Source organism: Lithobates pipiens, unplaced genomic scaffold (assembly GCF_037356315.1).
Source record: "Lithobates pipiens isolate NorthernLeopardFrog02 unplaced genomic scaffold, aLitPip1_a1.2 Scaffold_22, whole genome shotgun sequence".
Classification (NCBI taxonomy): Eukaryota; Metazoa; Chordata; class Amphibia; order Anura; family Ranidae; genus Lithobates; species Lithobates pipiens.
This window is the reverse complement of record NW_027507784.1, coordinates 159,285,530-159,305,676: the sequence shown is the minus strand read 5'-3', so window position 1 is coordinate 159,305,676 and position 20,147 is coordinate 159,285,530. Positions and strand designations below refer to the sequence as shown.

Sequence of the window (20,147 nt, the reverse complement as noted above, 5' to 3'; positions counted from 1 at the left end):
GCAGTTTTCTTCCTCTCTCCTCCCTCGGTGGCACCAGCATTTCGACTATGGGCACCCAGCTTGTGACTTCAAAGCTGGGTGCCCACTGCACATGCGTGATCGGCACTGCACTCTGTGATTTGTCCCGGAGTCTTCTAGGACCTGTCCAGAAGACTTATGGAGGGAGAGGGAAGGCATACTTCCACTTCCAATTGCCTAAGGTGACCGGAACGGACGTGGCTGCTGGTACCTGTCAAAACTGGGTACACTTTTTAGTGGAACTCCGCTTTAAGAATCACTTTAATTACTGCAGAAGATGCATACTAAAAGCCTAATTCACAAAACTTTATACACGTGTGTGTATCTTTATTTTCAGCCACATGCCTTCAATTTTCAATTTTTAGTGGACTAAGCTGAACATAACTGTCAATTTCAAAATGAAATATCCAGATCTTGGCGTTTTAATTTTGTGCATTGGGTCTTAAAGTATAACTATAGAGTACCTGGGTAGAGTAAGAGAGGGTTATAACCCTGTAAGGTTTGTTTTTGCCATCTGTTTGCCATTGGGGAGATTTTCCTTCACTTCCTGTCCCACAACCAAAACAGGAATTGAGAGGAAATCCCTGTAAACTAATGGAATCTCTTGAGGAACCCCAGGTCACCAGAACCATTGGAAAATTTCAACTGCGTTACTTTTCTAGGAACAGCCCAAAATTTGGGATTTTCTGTTATTTTCAATGATAATGATAAACAGGACAAGGAGATATGGTGACACTCCCTAACAGGGACACAGACGGCAAAAAAATTGACGTGTTCTAATCCATCTCCACTCTGTCCAAAACTGGAGAAAGTTTTGCTTTAGCTATACTTTAAGTCTTTTCTGCAATAAAAAGTTTTTACCCTCCTTACTTTGTACACTGAGCTGCACATCTGCCAGGTGCTAGGATGAATGAATCCGGGTGCATATGTGTGGAAGTTACGTCATGCTGGCCAGGCCGATTGTGATGGCTAATCCCAAACCCAGAAAAAGTCAGCAAAAGGATGTTGGCACAAGCAAGGAAACTCAGGAATATTGCATTGCTGGAGAGGCATTGAGTAAAGCTTTGTGTTAATTATGGGACATCGTAAAAAATATAACCACATTTAGAACTGCCCTAGCCTTAAGTAGCTCTGCTCTGAAGAATGAGTTCAAAGCACCCTCTTCAGCCAGCATTCTGTTCACTTATGTATGGAGGTAGACTGACCATCATGCAATGATCCTAGCCCTATTACTAGGCCCCTGCTTACCACCCATAGAGGGCGGCACCCTTGGCAAAATTACCTGTCTGCCACATGTCGAATATAGAGAATCCCTAGGTGGAGTTTTTATTAGAATTTTCTAATATGTTTAACAAGAAAAACAGAATGTCTGCTCTCAATTCTCAGTAATTGAATATTGTTTTTTTTCTGGAACTGTATGTTTAGAATAAATTTCCGTATACATTTGTTAAAAATGTAATCAACGCTGATTTGCATGACACTGTCAGAGCAGGGAGACTGCTAAAAGCTGTTGAATAGAATTTTGATTGTGTATTGTAGATTTTTTTATCCTTGCCACATATTGTAGCTTAAACGTGAATTGCATGCTTGCCCTCTGCTTCAGTCACCGCATCATTCCCTTAAAGCACCTCAAAGATACAGAACACAGCAGGACCCTTTGCTCATTCAGTACAATGGATGCCATTGTTGAAGCTGGTGCTAATAGAGTATTAATAGCCTTTGGTCTACTGATGAGCAAAAAGCATTCTTTAATCCTCAGAAACTGAAGAGCCTTAGCTGCAACCTCTCTGTTACGTTTTATGTTTGTAACCTTTTGAAAATAATTTTGCAAGTGATCTCCAGAGATGAGATTTTTTTTAAAAATATGGCTTGATTTCTTTATGAGAGGCGTATAATATCTGTGAGAATATATAAAAGTCTTTGCAAAAAAAGTTTTTTTCTTTGCTGATGTGGTTTCATTGATGTATTTAATGTAATTTTTAATTGGTATTTTATTTAAAAATAGCGAAAGCGTCCACTCGGATTATCTTTTTTTGAGGAAAATCACATTACACAAGCCTTTTGTCCAATGTTAAATATATAGCATTTTTTCATTAACATTGGTATTTCCAAATGCGTCATTTCCAATATAAACATATTACTCTCGTAACTATAGTCACATTTGTAGTTTGTTGATTGCAGGTCAACGGGTCATTTAGCATTGTGTTTTTACTTCCTGTTTGTGTTTTTATAGGCTCTGAAGATTGTTCAAGGAACTTCACCAACACTAATGGCACCATTGAATCCCCTGGCTATCCAGACAAATATCCACACAACCTTGACTGTGTATTTACTATTTTGGCCAAGCCAAAGATGGAGATCATCCTGCAGTTTTTGAACTTTGACCTTGAGTATGACCCTCTCCAAGTTGGGGAAGGCGACTGCAAATACGATTGGTTGGACATCTGGGATGGCATTCCAAATGGTATGAAATGTATAGGATTTTTAACAAGGAGACTAGAGGCTCAAAACATGAACCTTCCCACAAAAGATAAGAATCTTTCTTTTCAGCCATGTAATTTCCAAATCTCATTGGACTTTGCTGATAATAAGGATCCTTATCTTGGTCTTTTAGCTTCCTGAATGAAACCTTATTCACGATTATATGTAAATCTATCTATCTATCTATCTATCTATCTATCTATCTATCTATCTATCTATCTATCACAATATAAAAGATGATAAATGCAGATTTATTCTGTTTGATGCCTCAATTATGTGTTTGAAATCTAATGGTAAGATCCTATACTGCTGAATCCCTGCTGAATGGGCCGAGATTCGAACCATGTATGAGCAGGCTGATTGTACCCAAGTGGATCGATCAATCAACTTGGGTACAACCAACATGTTGGATTTTTCTACATACAATTACTGCCAGCAGCTACAGTCACTAGCAGTAACCATTGTATTCTGCTGGCTGGGAATGCTCCCCATGTCACCTGCTGGCAAAATACAATAGCACAGTGGGAGGCATTCCCTTATTAACACGGCCTGTGTTGGTGGGGGAATCGAGCGATTTTCATTCCTACCACCATGGGTCTGAGTCATAAATTCCATGATTCTCCACTTGATAACATCACAGCTTTTCCCCTTTCCCCACTTTAAAACACCAGGCAATCAAATCACTACCTTTTTGACCAGGCATATTATATAAGGTTACTTGAATTGGCAGCTGCCTTCTTCATATACCATTACTGACGATGGCCTGCGTAGCAGATAAGAAAAGCACCAGAGTGCTATTAGTAAAACACAGAAGGATGTGACAGCCTCTAATGCCCTCAACTGATAACACTGATGCTCTTATTTCTCTCTGCAGTGGGGCCCTTGATTGGCAGGTATTGCGGTACGAAGACCCCCTCCGAGATCCGCTCTTCAACTGGCATACTCTCTCTCACCTTTCACACCGACATGGCGGTAGCTAAAGATGGCTTTTCCGCTCGCTTTTACCTTGCCCCTCAGGAGGTCCCTGAAAGTGAGTTGATTATCTATAATTTTTTTCTTTTTTTTTTATTATAACTGTCAGGTGTTGGAAAAATCTTCTTTTCCTCTAACAGTATGTCTGTCAGCCACATTGCCTTTTTTGTAAGCTTTGTAATACCTGCGCTACTACAGTTTTGCCATGTCTGTCATATTAAACCAGTGTTCTCTGTCCCTCAGCTTAGATTGTCATTACATGTTTTGTTTCAATCAAATGTTATTGAAGCTGTAGCCATATTCAGCAGTACAATAAGTATGGTGTCAGTCACTCGCTTCCCCCCAGTGTATAATTGTCTGAAATGTTTGTCTTCTCAGGCACTACTGCATTAATATTATTCTTTTTGCTGGCAAATAATGTGTCTTCGTTATTAAGACTTTCCTCCAGAATTGTATATTTATTCGTTTATGTTGCTTTTGGTGAGAAAATAACATTCGTGGGATGCGCGGTTGTGAGATTCTCTCATTTGCCCGCAGATTCCCACAATACCTTGGGAATAAAATTCCCGCAGAGTGGCTTTAATTAAAGAACATCTTTTGGAAGCCAACTGTAATGTTTATAGGTTGCGAAATTGAGCACAATCATACATTGATGTTGATGTTTTTTTAATTAGCCTGTTCCTGCATTTTCCACTTATTATGCATTCTGCTTATTGTCTCTGTAGCACCTTAGTGTCTGCAAAACTTCTCCAGTGTTAAAATACCATACTCCTTTATGCAGCAGGAGAAACTGTACAACATTATTAATTATCATTTTTATATCATTAGTGCCAGTTATAGGCAAGAAAACTTTAATACGGTCGGACACCTCTGGGATGGAATCACAAGCACAGACATCTGACTGTAATATGCAGAGTAGCCTCCGAAGAAAATAATTAAATCTCAACTAGATACAGTGCAGTGTAAGGATAGAGTTATGAAACTGGCCCAAATGTGCCCATCTCAGGAGTCTGTGAATAAGACCAAGAAATTAGTATTTCTGTTAATCTGCTGAAGGCCTAAATTGCTGAAGATTAGCAGCATTTTTCTTGTGATAAGGCCGTGTTTTGCTGTCCCTAATTTGCTCTGCTGTTACGGATGTTCACCGTTAAGAGACAAGATAGCAGAGCTTGTCTGTAACAATTAGAAAGCTCATGAATGGGATGATTCACGCAGAATCTCAAATTGCACGGAATGCTCCACAAATGTACATTTAATTTAAGAGCATTAAAGCTCTTGAGAATGTCTGTTGAATATTATCCACCTGTTATGTGAAAACTTGATTATCGTGGAAGGCAGGTCTGGAAATGAATTCTGGTTAAGTTTTAATATATGGCTTTATGTCTTGTTCAGCATTTCAGTGCAATGTTCCCTTGGGACTTGAGTCTAGGAGAATATCCAATGAGCAAATTACTGCATCTTCAACATATACAGATGGAAGGTGGACAGCCCAGCAGGGAAGACTTAACAGCGAGGACAATGGCTGGACACCCAATATGGACAACAACAGGGAATACCTGCAGGTGAGATGACAGTCTCTTTCATTCTTTGACAAGTTAAAGTAACAATGACTTGTTAGGTAAATAGCTTACCAACAAACAATACTACATACACCCAACTGAAAAACACATTATGTATAGCATGTATTGTTCTAATCGGATAGATGTGGGAAATAAAGTGGTGTGTTTTCTTTTGAGCCATCAAAAGGAAATCAGCAGACAATTCCAACCAGGTTCATTGGCTTTCATGTTAAATATAATGGTTTAATTTTGTAAGGGTACCCATCGATGGACAATATCTCCTATAGAACAGGAAAAATATCTGTCTGTCATCAAAGGAGTTGCCATAGTCCTTGCCTGACGGTGAAGCTAATGTATATTTGGTACCTTTCCTTTGCTCCATATCAAAAGATCAGACCAGCTCACAGGAAAAGTTTTCCAGCAAGGTGGTAAATCCCCTTGATAACAGCACTATGAACTGACTGTGGACCCCGTATGTAACGAGTTTATCACGCGCTATTATTAAGTGATGCTCAAAATTAGGAGCATAGCTTGCCTATTTTGAGCTGTCTATTGTATTTGTAAAAAATGCACTTGTTGTGAAACAATTGTGTCCGTATAAGTAGTAATAGTTTAAAATATGTGATATTTGACGTTTCATTCCTTCTAGCAGTCTCATTCTGTCAAACCACATCATAGGACTATTTGTGAAAATAGCCAACTTAAATCACCACACTTTTACTGAATACTAAAGAGCCTAATCTGTCAGACAGAATTGAATGTATAATATTTGGTTGGGGAACATCAAATGTATAGCATTCTTCTGTGTGTAAGTACTGGCTCATTCAGAAAGCCAATAGAGTTGTATTGTAACCCTTAAAAAAGTATTCCGGGTATGGATATTATTAAATAATTATATTGGTCCAGCATGGAATGTACTCAATACTTTGGGATCTCTCTAAAGGTTTGAAATCACTGTAGTAAGCACTGCTACTCCAGTGATCTCCACTTGCTTCTGGGTCCCATGCCGAGTGGCTGCCCTGTTGAATTCTGAACATAGGAGGTCGGCTGGTCGGCACGTGTACCATTTAGAGATTACTTTGCATTTATTAATGAACGTGGAGTATTATTGGATGAGGTGACAATCCGTGGTGGTGATTTCAGCTCTCCACCTGGTCCAATCAGAAAATGATTTGCTTTCATTGAGAAACTGCAAATCATTCTCTAAATGGAGCCTGAGCCCATCAGTCAACCTCCTGTGTTCACAATGCAGCAGGGTAGCCACTCGGCAGGGGACCTGGAAGTTAGTGGAGAATAGGACTGCCTACTACAGTTATTTTCAGATTCCAGAGGGATCCCACAGTTATGGTATATGCATAGCTACCTTGGTCCAAGCTGGACCGATGTAACTATGTAAAAGTAGCCATACCTGGTATTCTTTAAAAGTTGTGCTACTCTAGATACGGTAATATCCTGCAATCTGTTTTGATGATAGCCCTTGGCTATTTTAGATGTACCCTTTTATATACATAGCAAACTCAAGAGTATAAAAAACATTACTTTACATGCAATGGACCCCAAGTTTATTTTTTTACACAACTGGGCTATAATTGTACCATAGAACATTAATAGGAAAGACATTGACATTCTTGCAAGTGTAGGGCCTCTACTATTACCACACAAATCTTTACCCTTGCAGAACAGACTTTCAGATACTATGTTATTACTTTTATTATTATTATATATTATCATAATGCATCCATCTGCTGTAAGCCAAAATGCAGCCTTGTCTGTAAATGTAGATAATTATTCACAGTGTTGGGAGACTGTATCCCACACCTGCAATGCTGCTGTACGAATCATTTGTGAAGTGATGCCAATAGATGAGGAAAAAAAGCTTATGCTGCAGTGTCTAGTGAACTGGTTTAAATCAGGTATATTGATGTATTACGAATGGCTCCTGTCAAGAGCTCATTTGAATGCCTTATAAGACAGCATTTTGGAAGCTTTTGCCATGCATTGGGAAGGTAGCCCTCTTAAGTGGATCTCACTGCACCATGCTCAGGATTAATTGTTAGTCAGGAGGCATAATGCTAAGGCTGGTGGGAGTGCCGTAATGAATTGATCCTCTGCAGAAACAGGCTGCAGCGTTTTAAATCACCCCGTCACCAGTCAGCTCCCTTAGGATGTGAGCCAAGTATAACTGAGATTTAGTGTACAGGAAAAAAGTATAACTGCTTCTGAGCCAGCCTAAGGTACAGTATGAGCTAAATAAATAATAACACATTCAAGATTACAAAACCGAAGGGTACAGGATAAAGACACACATGCGGCACTGTAACTTTTTGCTATCAGAAAAAGTAAAACGTTACATACCGTAGGTTTTTTTTTTTTTTCTTTTTTTTTTAATAAAGCTGGAGAGAGTAGAATCAGTCTCACTTCTGCATAGAAACCATTCAGCTTCCAGGTTTTATTGCCAAAGCCTTATTGAGGAACCTGAGGTTAGAAGTTGATTGGTTTCTCTGCAGAAGTGAGACTGATTTTGCACTCTCCAGCTTTAGTAAATAAACCCCAAAGTTACATAGTTAATCTGATTGAAAAAAAAGACACCCCAAAAAAGAAAAAAAAAATATATATGCAAAATTTGATTTGCAAAAGTTATCTGTCAGTGACACCGATCATCTCTGAAATGACCATATTTTTAAGATGGGCTTTCACCATAGTCAATTCTACCGTGTTGTCCAACCATACCATCCTCTTCTACATTTGGACAATGAGCTGTATACAGCTGGTTGTGTGTTCAACTGAAAAATCCCATAAAGAAACCAGAGCCAGCAAAATTGAGTTAATACAAAACTTTTCAGCTGAAAAATGTGATCCCAATCTGTTATATTTTTGCTGTAACTGTCCATTTTGTAAAATAGTGATATGGTTAAATAATCACAGACAAAGAAACAAATGCAAAAAGTGTGTTAAGGATGGTTAATTGGTTAATTTGGCTTTTTCAATGACTGCGACATTACAGTTACATTCTGTATGTCTCTGCCATTACCGTGACTGATGCACAGAATAGCATTGTAACCTTTAGCTAAGACAGTTTCCTGAATAGCAGCAGGGAGGGGATTTAACACTTTCATCAATGAAAATAAAACCTACGGTGTAATATCTACTGCCATCTGCCAACCCCTCCACCTCCTATGTTATGAAGGTCAAGCTATAAATGTAAAGGCATTTCATAGTCCCACCTATGGTTCCAAGGGGAAGGCACATTGTCTCAGCAGGGCTGCGTCTAGCTGCCAAATACTGAGATAATTTATTCCACATTAGTAATCTGGCAGGAAAAAAAAAGCCACCAAGCAAAATGTAAAGTGTCTTAGGCATTACTGCATTGGATTTTTTTTTTCTTTTGAGAAAAACTTTAGGACTGCATAGGCTGCCTCTTGCATCACATCATCAGCAGTGTTAACTCCTATAAAAGTCATATGCAGAAAATGTTAACTGCTTCTGATTTTCACAGATACAGTTACAGGAGCCAACTGTTGGTTGGGGGGGTGGATCGTGATGGATACGTAACTTTCCTGTGCTGTAGCAAATTATTGCTTTGTCATTATAGCCTTTGGTATAGAACAGTTAAATGGGCAAGACAGCTATGGTTAATTATCTAGAAATCCTAGGGTGGTATAACATTAAAAAAGAACAGATTGTGTTTTATTTATTTTTGGTTAGGTCTTAAAACTCATTCATGTAAGTCTAAGGCCTGGTTCACACCTATGCAATTTTTTTGTGCGTTTTCAGTTTTGCAGAAACACATCACAGTCCATTTAACATTGTTTCCTAAGGGTCATGTTCACATCTATGCATTTATGGAAAGGACCAGGGACCAGCAGGTTGTGTTTTGGGTTCCATAGACTTCAGTGGATCAAAAACTTGTACTGAAAAACGCAACACCTGGAATATGTATCAACTGTAACCTGCATAGATGTGAACCAGGCCTGACTACCTTAGCATTCTATTTAACGTGTAATATAAGTGCGGATGAAATGTTAAAAAAGATGAAGGATACAGGAAATAATGTAATTTTTATTGAAAAAAATAATTAAACATTAATCATTTTTTTTTGCCAGGAGCGCTGCCATTCTTTAAGCTAGTATGCACGGAGCCTACATGTACTATCCATGTCAGGCTGCCTTTACACAGAGAATTTGTTCAGCACTAGCTAGATAAATACCACATTCATCGGCGTATAACACGCACTTTTTTCCCCTACAAATAGGGGGCAAATCACTGGTGCGTATTATACGCCTATAGTTTACCTCGAAGGGGAAGGAGGGGGACATGTGCCACCGGAATTCACAGAGCCTTCATCTCCTGTTTACTTGGCTCTCACTGGGCTCTAACTCGGCTCTCACGTCTCACACACACACAGTTCCGCCTCCATCACCGGCATTGGGCCAGTGTTCTATCACAGGAGCTGGTCCAATGCCGATGGCGGAAGCGGGACTGTGTATGTGACTGTCGACTGAGAGCCGAGTAAACAGGAGATGACGGCTCTGTGATTTCTTGTACTGCATTGATGAGAAATGGTGAGGCTGCAGATGGGCATTAGTCAGGCAACTGCATTGATAAGATTTGGGCTGCAGATGGGCACAGATCAGGCTGCAGATGGACACAGATCAGGCTGCAGTGAAGCTGCAGATGGACACAGATCAGGCTACATTGAAGCTGCAGATGGACACAGATCAGGCTGCATTGAAGCTGCAGATGGGCACAGATCAGGCTGCATTTCAGATTCAGATGGGCACAGATCAGGCTGCATTTCAGATGCAGATGGGCACAGATCAGGCTGCATTTCAGATGCAGATGGGCACAGATCAGGCTGCAGTGAAGCTGCAGATGGGCACAGGTCAGGCTGAAGATGGGCATAGATCGGGCTGCATTTAAGCTGCAGATAGGCACAGATCAGGCTGCTTTGAAGCTGCAGATGGGCACTAAGCAGGCTGCACTGATGGGCACTAACCATTATTTTGCTTCAAAGTAGTTTATTAAAAAAAAAATGTTTTCCTGAAACTTCCCCCTTAAATCAAAGGTGTTATACGCTTGTACATGTTATACGCCGATAAATACGGTACTTTTTTCAGTCTGACTGTTTAGGGTGGGATGATAATAAGAACATGGGGTTTCTTTGCAAACACTAATGATGAAAAGTCAACTGGAAATAGTAAAGAATGTCCTGTTTTCTCCCATCGATGTTCCATTATTCAGTATGTTTAGAAACATGTGCATGCTGTCAGTCTTTGTGTGAATGATCTCAATGTGAGCATTTGTTTATCCTTAGTTCAACTTTCAGATAACACTACCCAGAGCCTAATACCTAGTGTCATGCTGCACCTCTAAGCCACGTACAGTTCTAAACAGAGATTGCTAGGCACTGTAGAAAGATGCAATCGTTAGAGCAAACAGCTTGGATGGGTCTCGTCTGGGATTTAAGCTGTCAGACTTTTACTAGAAAACTGTGTGCAGCTCCAACATACTAAGTATATTGTTATCATTAATATACCTACAGATTGATCTCCGCTCCTTGACTCTGCTGACAGCTGTGGCAACCCAAGGTGCTGTCTCAAAAGAAACACAGAATGCCTATTATGTCAAATCATACAAGCTAGAAGTTAGCACCAACGGTGAGGACTGGATGATGTTTCGTCATGGCAAAAACCACAAGGTGAGACAACACTTCAGCAGCTAATTGTTTGAGAGTTATTTTAGAATACTAACCGTGAAGAAAAGATGATAACAAGCAACATTTATAGTAGTATGTAACTGAAATAAAAAACTGTGCAGATTTCATGCAGCATTTTTTTTTTATGACATGGGAATAAAATCTGTCTATATTTATTGAATAGAAGTCAAGTAAGAAATCTTCCCTCATACCAACACTCCCATTCCTAAAAGTCACCCAAACTCACAAATTAAAGATGTGATCTCTTATAGGGAGCATCTAGAAGTGTTAATTGTGTCCAGGCAATACCTTCATCTATTTTGAATTGCCTACAAAATAGCGGTACATTTCCTGGATGTGATTGTGTTTAGACACTGCTATGCCTACAGCTGTATACCTGCTTCCTCTGACTGCTAGTTTCATGAGATTTATGCTGGCCATACACTATACGAAAAATCGGCCGTACCAATTTTTCGAAAAATGAACATTCAGGCGCGAGAGCAAACCATAGTGCCATCATGTAATTTTGTTAGTTTTCTTACATATACCTAGTACAAACAGTCCGGACAGGAAACACATTAACCTTTCAATTTATCTTTCGTACTGCAGAAAATTTCCAAACTTTCGTTTTTTTTTCGGCTCAAAAATGTCCCGATTATCGATTTTATGCCCATTAACTGGCCGAAAAATTTAACAAAAGTCTAAATGACCAAATTTCGGACAATTTTTTTGCATAGTGTATGGCCAGCATTAGAGTGAGACTGTCACTATAGTTCTGCTTACTGTTCTCTTTGCTGGAGAGGAAGATGCAAAGTTGTATGGCAAGGATTTCTCTTGCTTCTGCTCTATTCATTCTGTGGATCTGTGCTTCTTCCACTTCTTGTGCTGCTTCCACCTCTACCAATATGGCCACTTTCATACAAATAAATAGTGTGAAAGAAGACATGGTAAGTTAGTAATAGAAAAAGGATCACCTTCGAGGAGACCACAGGGCAATATTGGGGATGAGTCCCTCATCCCTTCTTGCCTTTTTTGGGTACAGCCTCCATAGTGCAGGTCTTTAAATCCCAACTCCAGGCACCAGAAAAAAATACCCTTACAAGGGGGCCTCCCCACACTACAAGGGTTTAATGCTTGTTAATTCAAGGGGTGGGGGAATAGGCTGTAATACCTACCTTATTCCTCACCTCTCAGGAGGCTTCCTTCATGCTGTGTGATCGGTCTCCTGAAGCCTCTTCTCTAAGGCACTCCTTCCGTCAGTTGCACTTGAGGTCATCACATACAATGCAGAACCAGTAGCCTTGCATTGTATATGAGGACTGCAAGAGCCCACCTACAGCTTGGAGATCAGAGGGAGGAGGTGAGTGCCAGAAGCCTGTCAGAGCAAGCAGTAAGGTGAGTATTACAGTTCATTACATAAAATTAACAAGCATTGCACTGCACTATAAGATTTTTTTCTTTTAATTCCCAGAGTTCAGCTTTACACTTCCATATGAGATGAGATATGAAATGACAGTTAGCTTGGCAATGCCATGCAGATTGGACAATTAATTCATGTCTATGAGACATCTGGATGACTGCTGCATTATGCCATTTAGGTTGAATAATTGATCAGGGAGCTTAAAAAAACCTGCTAATAAGCCACTCCCACTCTCTGCTTCACCCTTCCACCATAAGCTGAACTTCTGAACTTGCACATTTTGTGTGTTGTACTGCTTTGGATCATGCTTGCATGGCCTTTTAAGTTTGTGGCCAGCCTTAGTTACTTTTCTTACAATAATATACATTATTCTTGATATGGAATAAAACAATTCTACATTCTAAACATAGGAAGGCTGAATTCTAGGAATATTTTCCACAGTTGGGCTAATGGGATATATCAAACTCATACAATTATTGTTTTCATGTTTGGATATAATGTGATGGCTCACACAGTGAGATTTCTGTTAAACTCAATCTGCATTTAAAAAGGCTTTTAGGGCATTGGATTACCGGCATATGAACTCTTCAGTTCTCAGTATGGATGATGTTTAGGATGCAACCAGTTACATTTACAGAAGACAAAACTGGCCTTTTACAGACATTATTAGGTGCACACTATGGCAATGAAGTGTAAAGGATTTAGAAAAAATGTATAGACATAGAAGGGCTATTTTATTGCTCGCAAAAAGTCAGTGAAGTGTTTTCTAAACAGCAAAAATACAATGAAAACTGCAATTTCCAACAAACAGTGCTTTGTAGTTGTTAGCAAACTTGCTTAAAATCGGATAGCTATAAATGTACACGCCTGCTAAACTGCCAGGATACTGTATTTGAACCCAGGAAAAACGCTAAGCGGCTTTTTAAACTTGCAAAATTTAGCACTGCCACTGTATTTTTGTAATTGTATATCTTCAATTTTGTAAAATAACATTTGTGTAGCTTTTTCCTCAAGAGAAACCAGGTCACAACACCAGCTTTACAGGTTATAATACCTGTTAATGGAAGGCCACTGGTGAACAGAGCCCCTCCTATGCTAATTTCATTCAATATGTCCTCCAACACAAGCTGGGATCTTTAAGAGGGGTCTTTAATTACAGGGGTCCTCATCATACAGCACCAGCCAATGATGACAGGTACAAGGTTCTTATGCACCTCTGGTACCCCAAGAGAAATTGGAAGAACATAGCAACTTCACTCAACTTAAAGTGGAAGTAAACCCATCGATTTAAACAGTTAAAAAAAAAAAGGCATGCCGGGAATGCTAACTGCACATTGGCTGTGCTCTCAGCCAAACTATCAAACCATCCAATGGCTGGTGTCATAATGAATCACATGTGCAGCACCATAGCAGTTGAAGATTAAACAGAGGCAAAGATGGCAGCTTCCTTGTCTGAAAACGATAGGGGAGTTTACTTCCACTTTAACTAAAACCTCTAACAAAACACCTCATGGTGTACCAGTGGTATGGAAGAACTCATTGTCCATCAGAATTGGTTCATAAGATCCTGGTATCCGTTATCAAGTTTGGTGCTGAAAGGCATTCATGCTGGTGTAACCAGAGTTCAGGGCCTACATGACTGTGACCAATAAAAAAAGGTCACACAACAGAAACATGCATTTGTAACAGTGCAAAAACAAACACATATTCTGTAAGTGTGGCATTGTCCTAACAATGACACTGTACCTCGCATGACATCACGGCACTTCCAGTTTAAAAACTGATAGCCATAAGCTCTTGTCACAAAAAGAACATGAGTTTAGTTAACCAGAGTCAAGTTGTGATGAATTGCAGTGTTTGGCAATATGCAACAGCAAAGTTTAAGAGGTTACTAACATTTACATTGTTCCTCATGCCTGATTTTAAATCACTTCTAGAAAGCCCAAAAGTGTGTCTACATGGACGCATCACAGATTGAAGTTTAGATTATGTTTGCTCTTTTTGTAATACACGGTGAACCAGTTTACATGCACTGTTAGTTTTTTTTTCTGTAGTGCAGGATGAAGTGTTTGGGTTAGCATTTTGATGTAACATTAAAACTGGCTTTGTGAGGGTTGGCAGTTAAAAAAATAAATCATCAGATGTATGCAGCCGCTAGAGGTAAATAATGTGAAGACAGTAAGATGTTACCACTGAGTGCAGCGATGCTGACAGACTATGCACAAGCACGGCAAAGTAACTGGGTCCCCGTGGACAGCGCTAGCTGAGTGCCATGCAGTTTGGATATCTCAGCTGTGTCCGTCTACCCACGTGGACATTCTGTTAAACCAATAAAGACTTGATGTCTAACACTGACAGTCTAGCCAGCCACCAGATTTCTGTTGCTGACTCATTTATTACGATGTTTCATCACACTCGAATTCCTCTATGAAATGATATTTAGGGCAGCTGTTTCCAATTGACTTGAAATAAAACTATTTGTTGTGCAGTGTGTCACCAATCTTTCTGGCTGTGAAAAAACACTGGCTAACAGGCAAGTCTACAGCAAGGGTTTCTGGCACTTGTCAACAAAGCAAAGGAGACCTGTTTTTGAACAGCCGTACTCTTCTTGACAGTAAGTCAAAGAGAAAATGTTTTCCCATAGTTGTATCCCTTTCTTCAGATGGAATTTGTGGAGAATTTATGCTCTGTCTATCCACATGCTGTGAAAACAATCAACAAACCACATGAAGATGCTGTTCAGGAACTAGTGAGGCCTAATGCCCTGTACACACGGTTGGATTTTCCAACGGAAAAGGTTCGATCGGATTATGTTGTTGGAAAATCCGATCGTGTGTGGGCTCTATCGGACTTTTTCCGTCGGAAATCCCCGACGGAAAAAGTTTGAGAGCTGGATCTAAAATTTTCCAACAAAATCCGATCAGACTTTTTCCGATCATTTGTAGAGAATTCCAACGGACAAAGCGCCACGCATTCTCAGATTAAATTACGAGACCAAAGCTATTGACTACTAGCCTCTACATAGTCCCGTCTTACACAACGAACGTCACCTCGGTCTGAACGATCGGATTTTCTGACAACTTTGTCCGACTGCGTGTATGCATCTGATGGATTTTGTTGTCGGAATGTCCGACCGCGTGTACAAGGCATAAAACGTAGAACATGGCTCCTGCAACCAATTTCTCAAGCAGGAGATCTTATAAAAATCACAATTGTGGCTAATGTGCATGTTCTTTCTTTTATGGAGACATGTGGTAAGTAGGCATGTTATTTTACACACCAGGATTGTTTCATGCAATCTGTAGTGGGAATATTATTACAATCTATTTCAGTGCCTAATCCACAGCCATGAGGTTTACTGAGTGGACAATTAAATTATTTCTTCCCAACAGTAGATACAATTTACAGCCTTAGATTCTCGAAGAACCCCATTCAAAGAGTCTCCACCATACTCATTAGGTACCCATAAACTTGGCTATCTCTGTCACAGTGCCCACTATTGTTACTCTTATTCTTATTCTTATTCTTTCTTGGTAAATTAATAAAAAGTGAACCTTCCACTGAATTTACCTTGCTGATTATAGTAGAGGCTAGCAATCCTTGCCACCTATACATTTAGACCTATATTACCTATGAAGAATCCTTGAGAGCAGAAATATAATACCTAGCACATTATTTTAAATTTAGCTTATTATATGTTTTATCCAATTAAATACTCAAAATCTTCACGCTCACCTAAAGGAGAAAACAATAAAAAATATACAGCTGCAGCACTCTTATGCCGTGTACACATGGTCGGACTTTCCGACGGCAAATGTGCAAACGGAGCTTGTCTGAATGTACGATCGTGTGTACGTGGCATAAAAGTTATCTTACCTTGTACAGCAAATATGTTCACCAAATGTGCTGCGCTAATTAACAAAGCTTAACAAAGGCAATATGTATTTTTCCAGACTTTAGACAGTGATTTAAATTTTTTTTTGTCTTTGTGGTCTGACTTTATAATTTGTATACTTATTCTGGGTTAGTTGTTTACAGTGTATTAATACAGGAGACAGTCTGGGTCCTAGTTAGGTGAAAAGTTGATGCTGCCATTGCTGGACTTCTTCTAAAAATGGGTAGTGCATGGCTATTCCTGCCATCAGTTCTTCTGAGTCCTAAACTGACCATACAGGCATTCTGTCTGAATCCTCTGAAATCCATTCTTTTGTGGCCCTGCCAGCACATGGCTCAACAAAAGCTGATTTTTCAATTTACTTCTTTTGAAGGAGGCCAGTGAAGAATACAGTAGCCCTCACTGCACTTTCGTCCATCCATACTGTTTAGTGAGGAAGGGGTGGTGTCTCATTCAGCCCTGCAAGATCAAAACACGTATGGCCAGCTTTGGACACAGAACAAGCATAAAGAACTTGAAAGTCAGAGAAATGTCTACATTTGTTATCTCTACCATTTTTCTGGTTCAGTGAAGCCAAAGTATTGAATACTTGCCAGGGAAGCAATGATGCCCACATATTTTGCTCATGATAGATACTGTATGTTTTTTTTTAATCTAAATTCTTTTATGCAATGACAGTCAGCCATCTCCATTTCCCTGCTCACAACATTTGATCCCCTGTTCAATGCCCATTTGACACTGATACCTACGGTGCATGTACCAACCAGCTTTCTGGTCCTACTGTTGGTCCACCGTTGGGAGGGAGCAGGTCAGGAGCCAGTGACTAGGAATCTGATTGGTACCTGCATCATTGTTTTCTAGGTTGCAGTGGATCAGATGTGGTAAGTAGACCCTCAGAGGTGCCTGCTGTAGGCTTTACCTAAAAAATAATCTACAACAGGTACACTTTAAACTGTAGTTTGCAGAGCCAGAAACGTTAAGGGAATTCACTATCGCATAGCAAGACCACAAACTTCTGCTGTCTAAATCAACAATGCTTCTTTAACACACCATATAGAAGGTTAGTTCACAAGTTGGAATGAATTACTGAATTTCAGTCATAAACTAGAATCTTCCCAATCAGTTTGCAAAGTTTTATCTCTGTCATTGTCTTTTATATACTACCCAGACATATACCACATTTGTATAATATGTGAGCTTTGCTTCTCTCCTTTGTCAAAGAATTTCTAACTGCATCTTCAAAGTGAAAATATATTATGCAGTGAGCAGATGGCTGAATGTGATCAGATTTGATAAACATTGCAAAATATTGCAATTTACGGATCTCCATCATTGATCCATAATATATCCAATAAATTTACAAGGGGGGTCAGTATAAAGTAAAAGTGATGCAGCCTGTCACGGAAATAGGATCTGTTATAGCAATCACACTTGGCAGAGATGTATTGAGTCTTCCGTCTGCTACTACCATCTGTAGCTTTTGGAAGGAAATGTACTATGTTCTGTGTGTGCAGCATGATCCCATGGGATGGTTAACCCATGTTTTTGTACCAGCAGTAGAATACAAACATTCAGGAGGAATGAGGTAGTGGATCAGGGTCACAACACCCCATTTCCTGCCCCACACGTGACACACAATGCACTGCAGGCTATTTCAACATGAAAACATCCTACTACACTAAGGATTGTAATAACTTGGCTGTGTCTCTTAAACAGGGAATAGTTTCAACTTTAGGCTTTTAATGTTATGTCTGTGAAGGTTCTCATTTATCCAGGTCATGATATACAGTATCTAGCATTAGTTAGTCATATTCAGCTTGGACTTGTTCTCTAATCTTAAAGATGTTATGTAGCTTATCTGACATTCATTAGCAAGTAGCAAGTCTAGCTCATCTGACATTCATTAGAATTGAAGAAGTATGTTGGAAAGAGGAGACGTGAACGTGTTCTCTACAGCGATCAAACCACCTTTGTGGTTTATTTTTCAGCAGTACATTGATAGAGTAAGCTAAAACCCAATTGGTTGTTACAGAACTTTATTGCATTGCCTTCAGCGGTCATCAAAAAATGATTCCTGATTGCCACTGTAGCAGAAGAAAGAACAAAGGTCTAAAAGCAGATTTCATACTTACGTTCTTACGAACTGTAGACTATGGGGTGCGTGAAGTGGTCCTATTATAAGATTTAATGTACAGTATGTTTCATGTTACATGCATGCATACTAAATATTAGATACATTTAACACTTGCTCTAAATCCTTTAAAAGAGATCCCAGTACTTACCCTGACATATTCTTTTGTCCTTAGAAGACAGCACCATCTTTATTTAGGCAATATCCAGAGTCAGCATCTCCTTTCTAGACTAAAACACTTTCCTTAGATGTCACAATTATGTAATTTCCGAGTATCAGAATTATGTTCCATGATCTACATATGTTGTCCCACACAATTCGACAATTTGCAGCTGCATTTCACCTGGTGACTTGCTATAAAGTTTTGCTGGGTTCACGCTTGTGCGGGTTTTTGCCGACACAGGTCCTCACCTGTTCCCGCAGTCGCATCCACCCACACAGAAAAATTAGGAAATGCGCGGGGGTACCATTATTATTATGCAGGATTTATATAGTGCCGACAGTTTACACAGCGCTTTACAACATTAGGGCAGACAGTAAAGTTGCAATACAATTCAATACAGGAGGAATCAGAGAGCCCTGCTCGTTAGAACTTACAATCTTGGAGGGAGGGTCAAGTTATACAAAAGGGTAATAGCTGTGGATCCTAATGGAACCCATGTGCATTGTAAAACACAGCACGATTTCTCGGTACTGGGAACCACACAGCACTTTTGCATTCTGTGTGGGCTACGGTTTCTGAAAAGGGGCATGGGCCTTTTCTCTGCGTCTTCTGGAGGCTGAAATTAATGGACTGCTGTAAATGAAAAATATATTGTGCTAGATTAAATTATATAGTTATAAAAAAATTATGAATCTGTGTTCATATTGGGAAAAAAAGAAAGAGGAAAAGCCAATAGAGTGACGTGAAGTCCAATATATCCCCCAGTGCTTTACGCTTTTACCAGAATATTCATGAATTTTCAAGAAAAGCCTCCACCTCATAAAATGGCTGCTTACCAACTCCCCATGACCTCACATGTAAGCCCCAAAAAGAGATAAGGCCTCCATAGTGTAAAATCTTCATTGTTTATTGGTTTAAAGATTAGGTTGCACTTACAGCAAAGTATGTGTTATTTAGCATTAAATTAAGCTGGCTGGCTGAAAGGAGCAGCCCGTGTATCGGGACTTGCGCAAACGCAGTGACGTCAGCACGTCGCTCCTCACTATGCGTTTTGTCACAGATGCTGTCGTCCTGGAGCACAGGCGGCAGAAAATTGCAGCTCACAGAGTCCCACTTTTGGGTTCTGATTGGGCCACGGTTTTCGAAAAGGGGCATGGACTTTTTCTCTTTTTTTTTCCAGAGAGTTAAATGAATGGACTGCGGTACCTGCGCAAAACGCAGCTCGCAGAGTCGCACAAGTGCAAGCCTAGGAGAAAGGAGAATGCCTGCCGCAGATGACATTCTCTTAGATTATACCTCTCTACCTGGGCACAGTCACTTGCCTGGAGATATTTAATTATAAAAGGCAGCATATGTTTAATTATATAGTTGCTGCATATTGTTAAATGTTTGTAATGTATTTATGCAGACTTCCAAAATTACTGATAGGTGCACTCGATTGGGGATCCTTACTTACTACTGGATAGTTTTTCAGATATTTTTCTCTTTAAAATAGTTGTTAATTCATTATGACTCAGACAAAAAAAATCTACATTGTCAGCTTAAGTATTTTAGACAAAAAATAAGAATCAGCATAAAAAGGATTATTTAATGCAAGGAACCTTTTAGTGGAGCATCATGGCGGATCACTGCAGTATCATGATCTAGGCCGGCATGCCAAGTAGATTTGTCATATCTGCCGCATCTTGACTCAGCGCCACAAAAGAGGCTGGCATTTAAATAAATGTATACAAGTCTATATATGTGTCAGGCCATTAAAGGCATCTCTGAATTACTCCCTGCTGCCTGATGGGTGGGCCCTTTGCCAGCTGGA

General features: G+C 39.7%; 1 protein-coding gene across 3 annotated transcripts in view; it reads left to right on the top strand.

Annotated features, from left to right (window-relative positions):
- NRP2 (neuropilin 2) overlaps window positions 1–20,147 on the top strand; it is a 183,919-nt gene that overhangs the window by 82,703 nt on the left and 81,069 nt on the right. For all 3 annotated transcript variants that reach the window (XM_077448523.1, XM_077448522.1, XM_077448524.1), the window contains exons 4-7: window positions 2,252–2,482; window positions 3,374–3,529; window positions 4,864–5,033; window positions 10,573–10,728. In XM_077448523.1, the coding sequence (XP_077304649.1) occupies window positions 2,252–2,482; window positions 3,374–3,529; window positions 4,864–5,033; window positions 10,573–10,728 (713 nt within the window). The remainder of the gene's footprint in view (window positions 1–2,251; window positions 2,483–3,373; window positions 3,530–4,863; window positions 5,034–10,572; window positions 10,729–20,147) is intronic.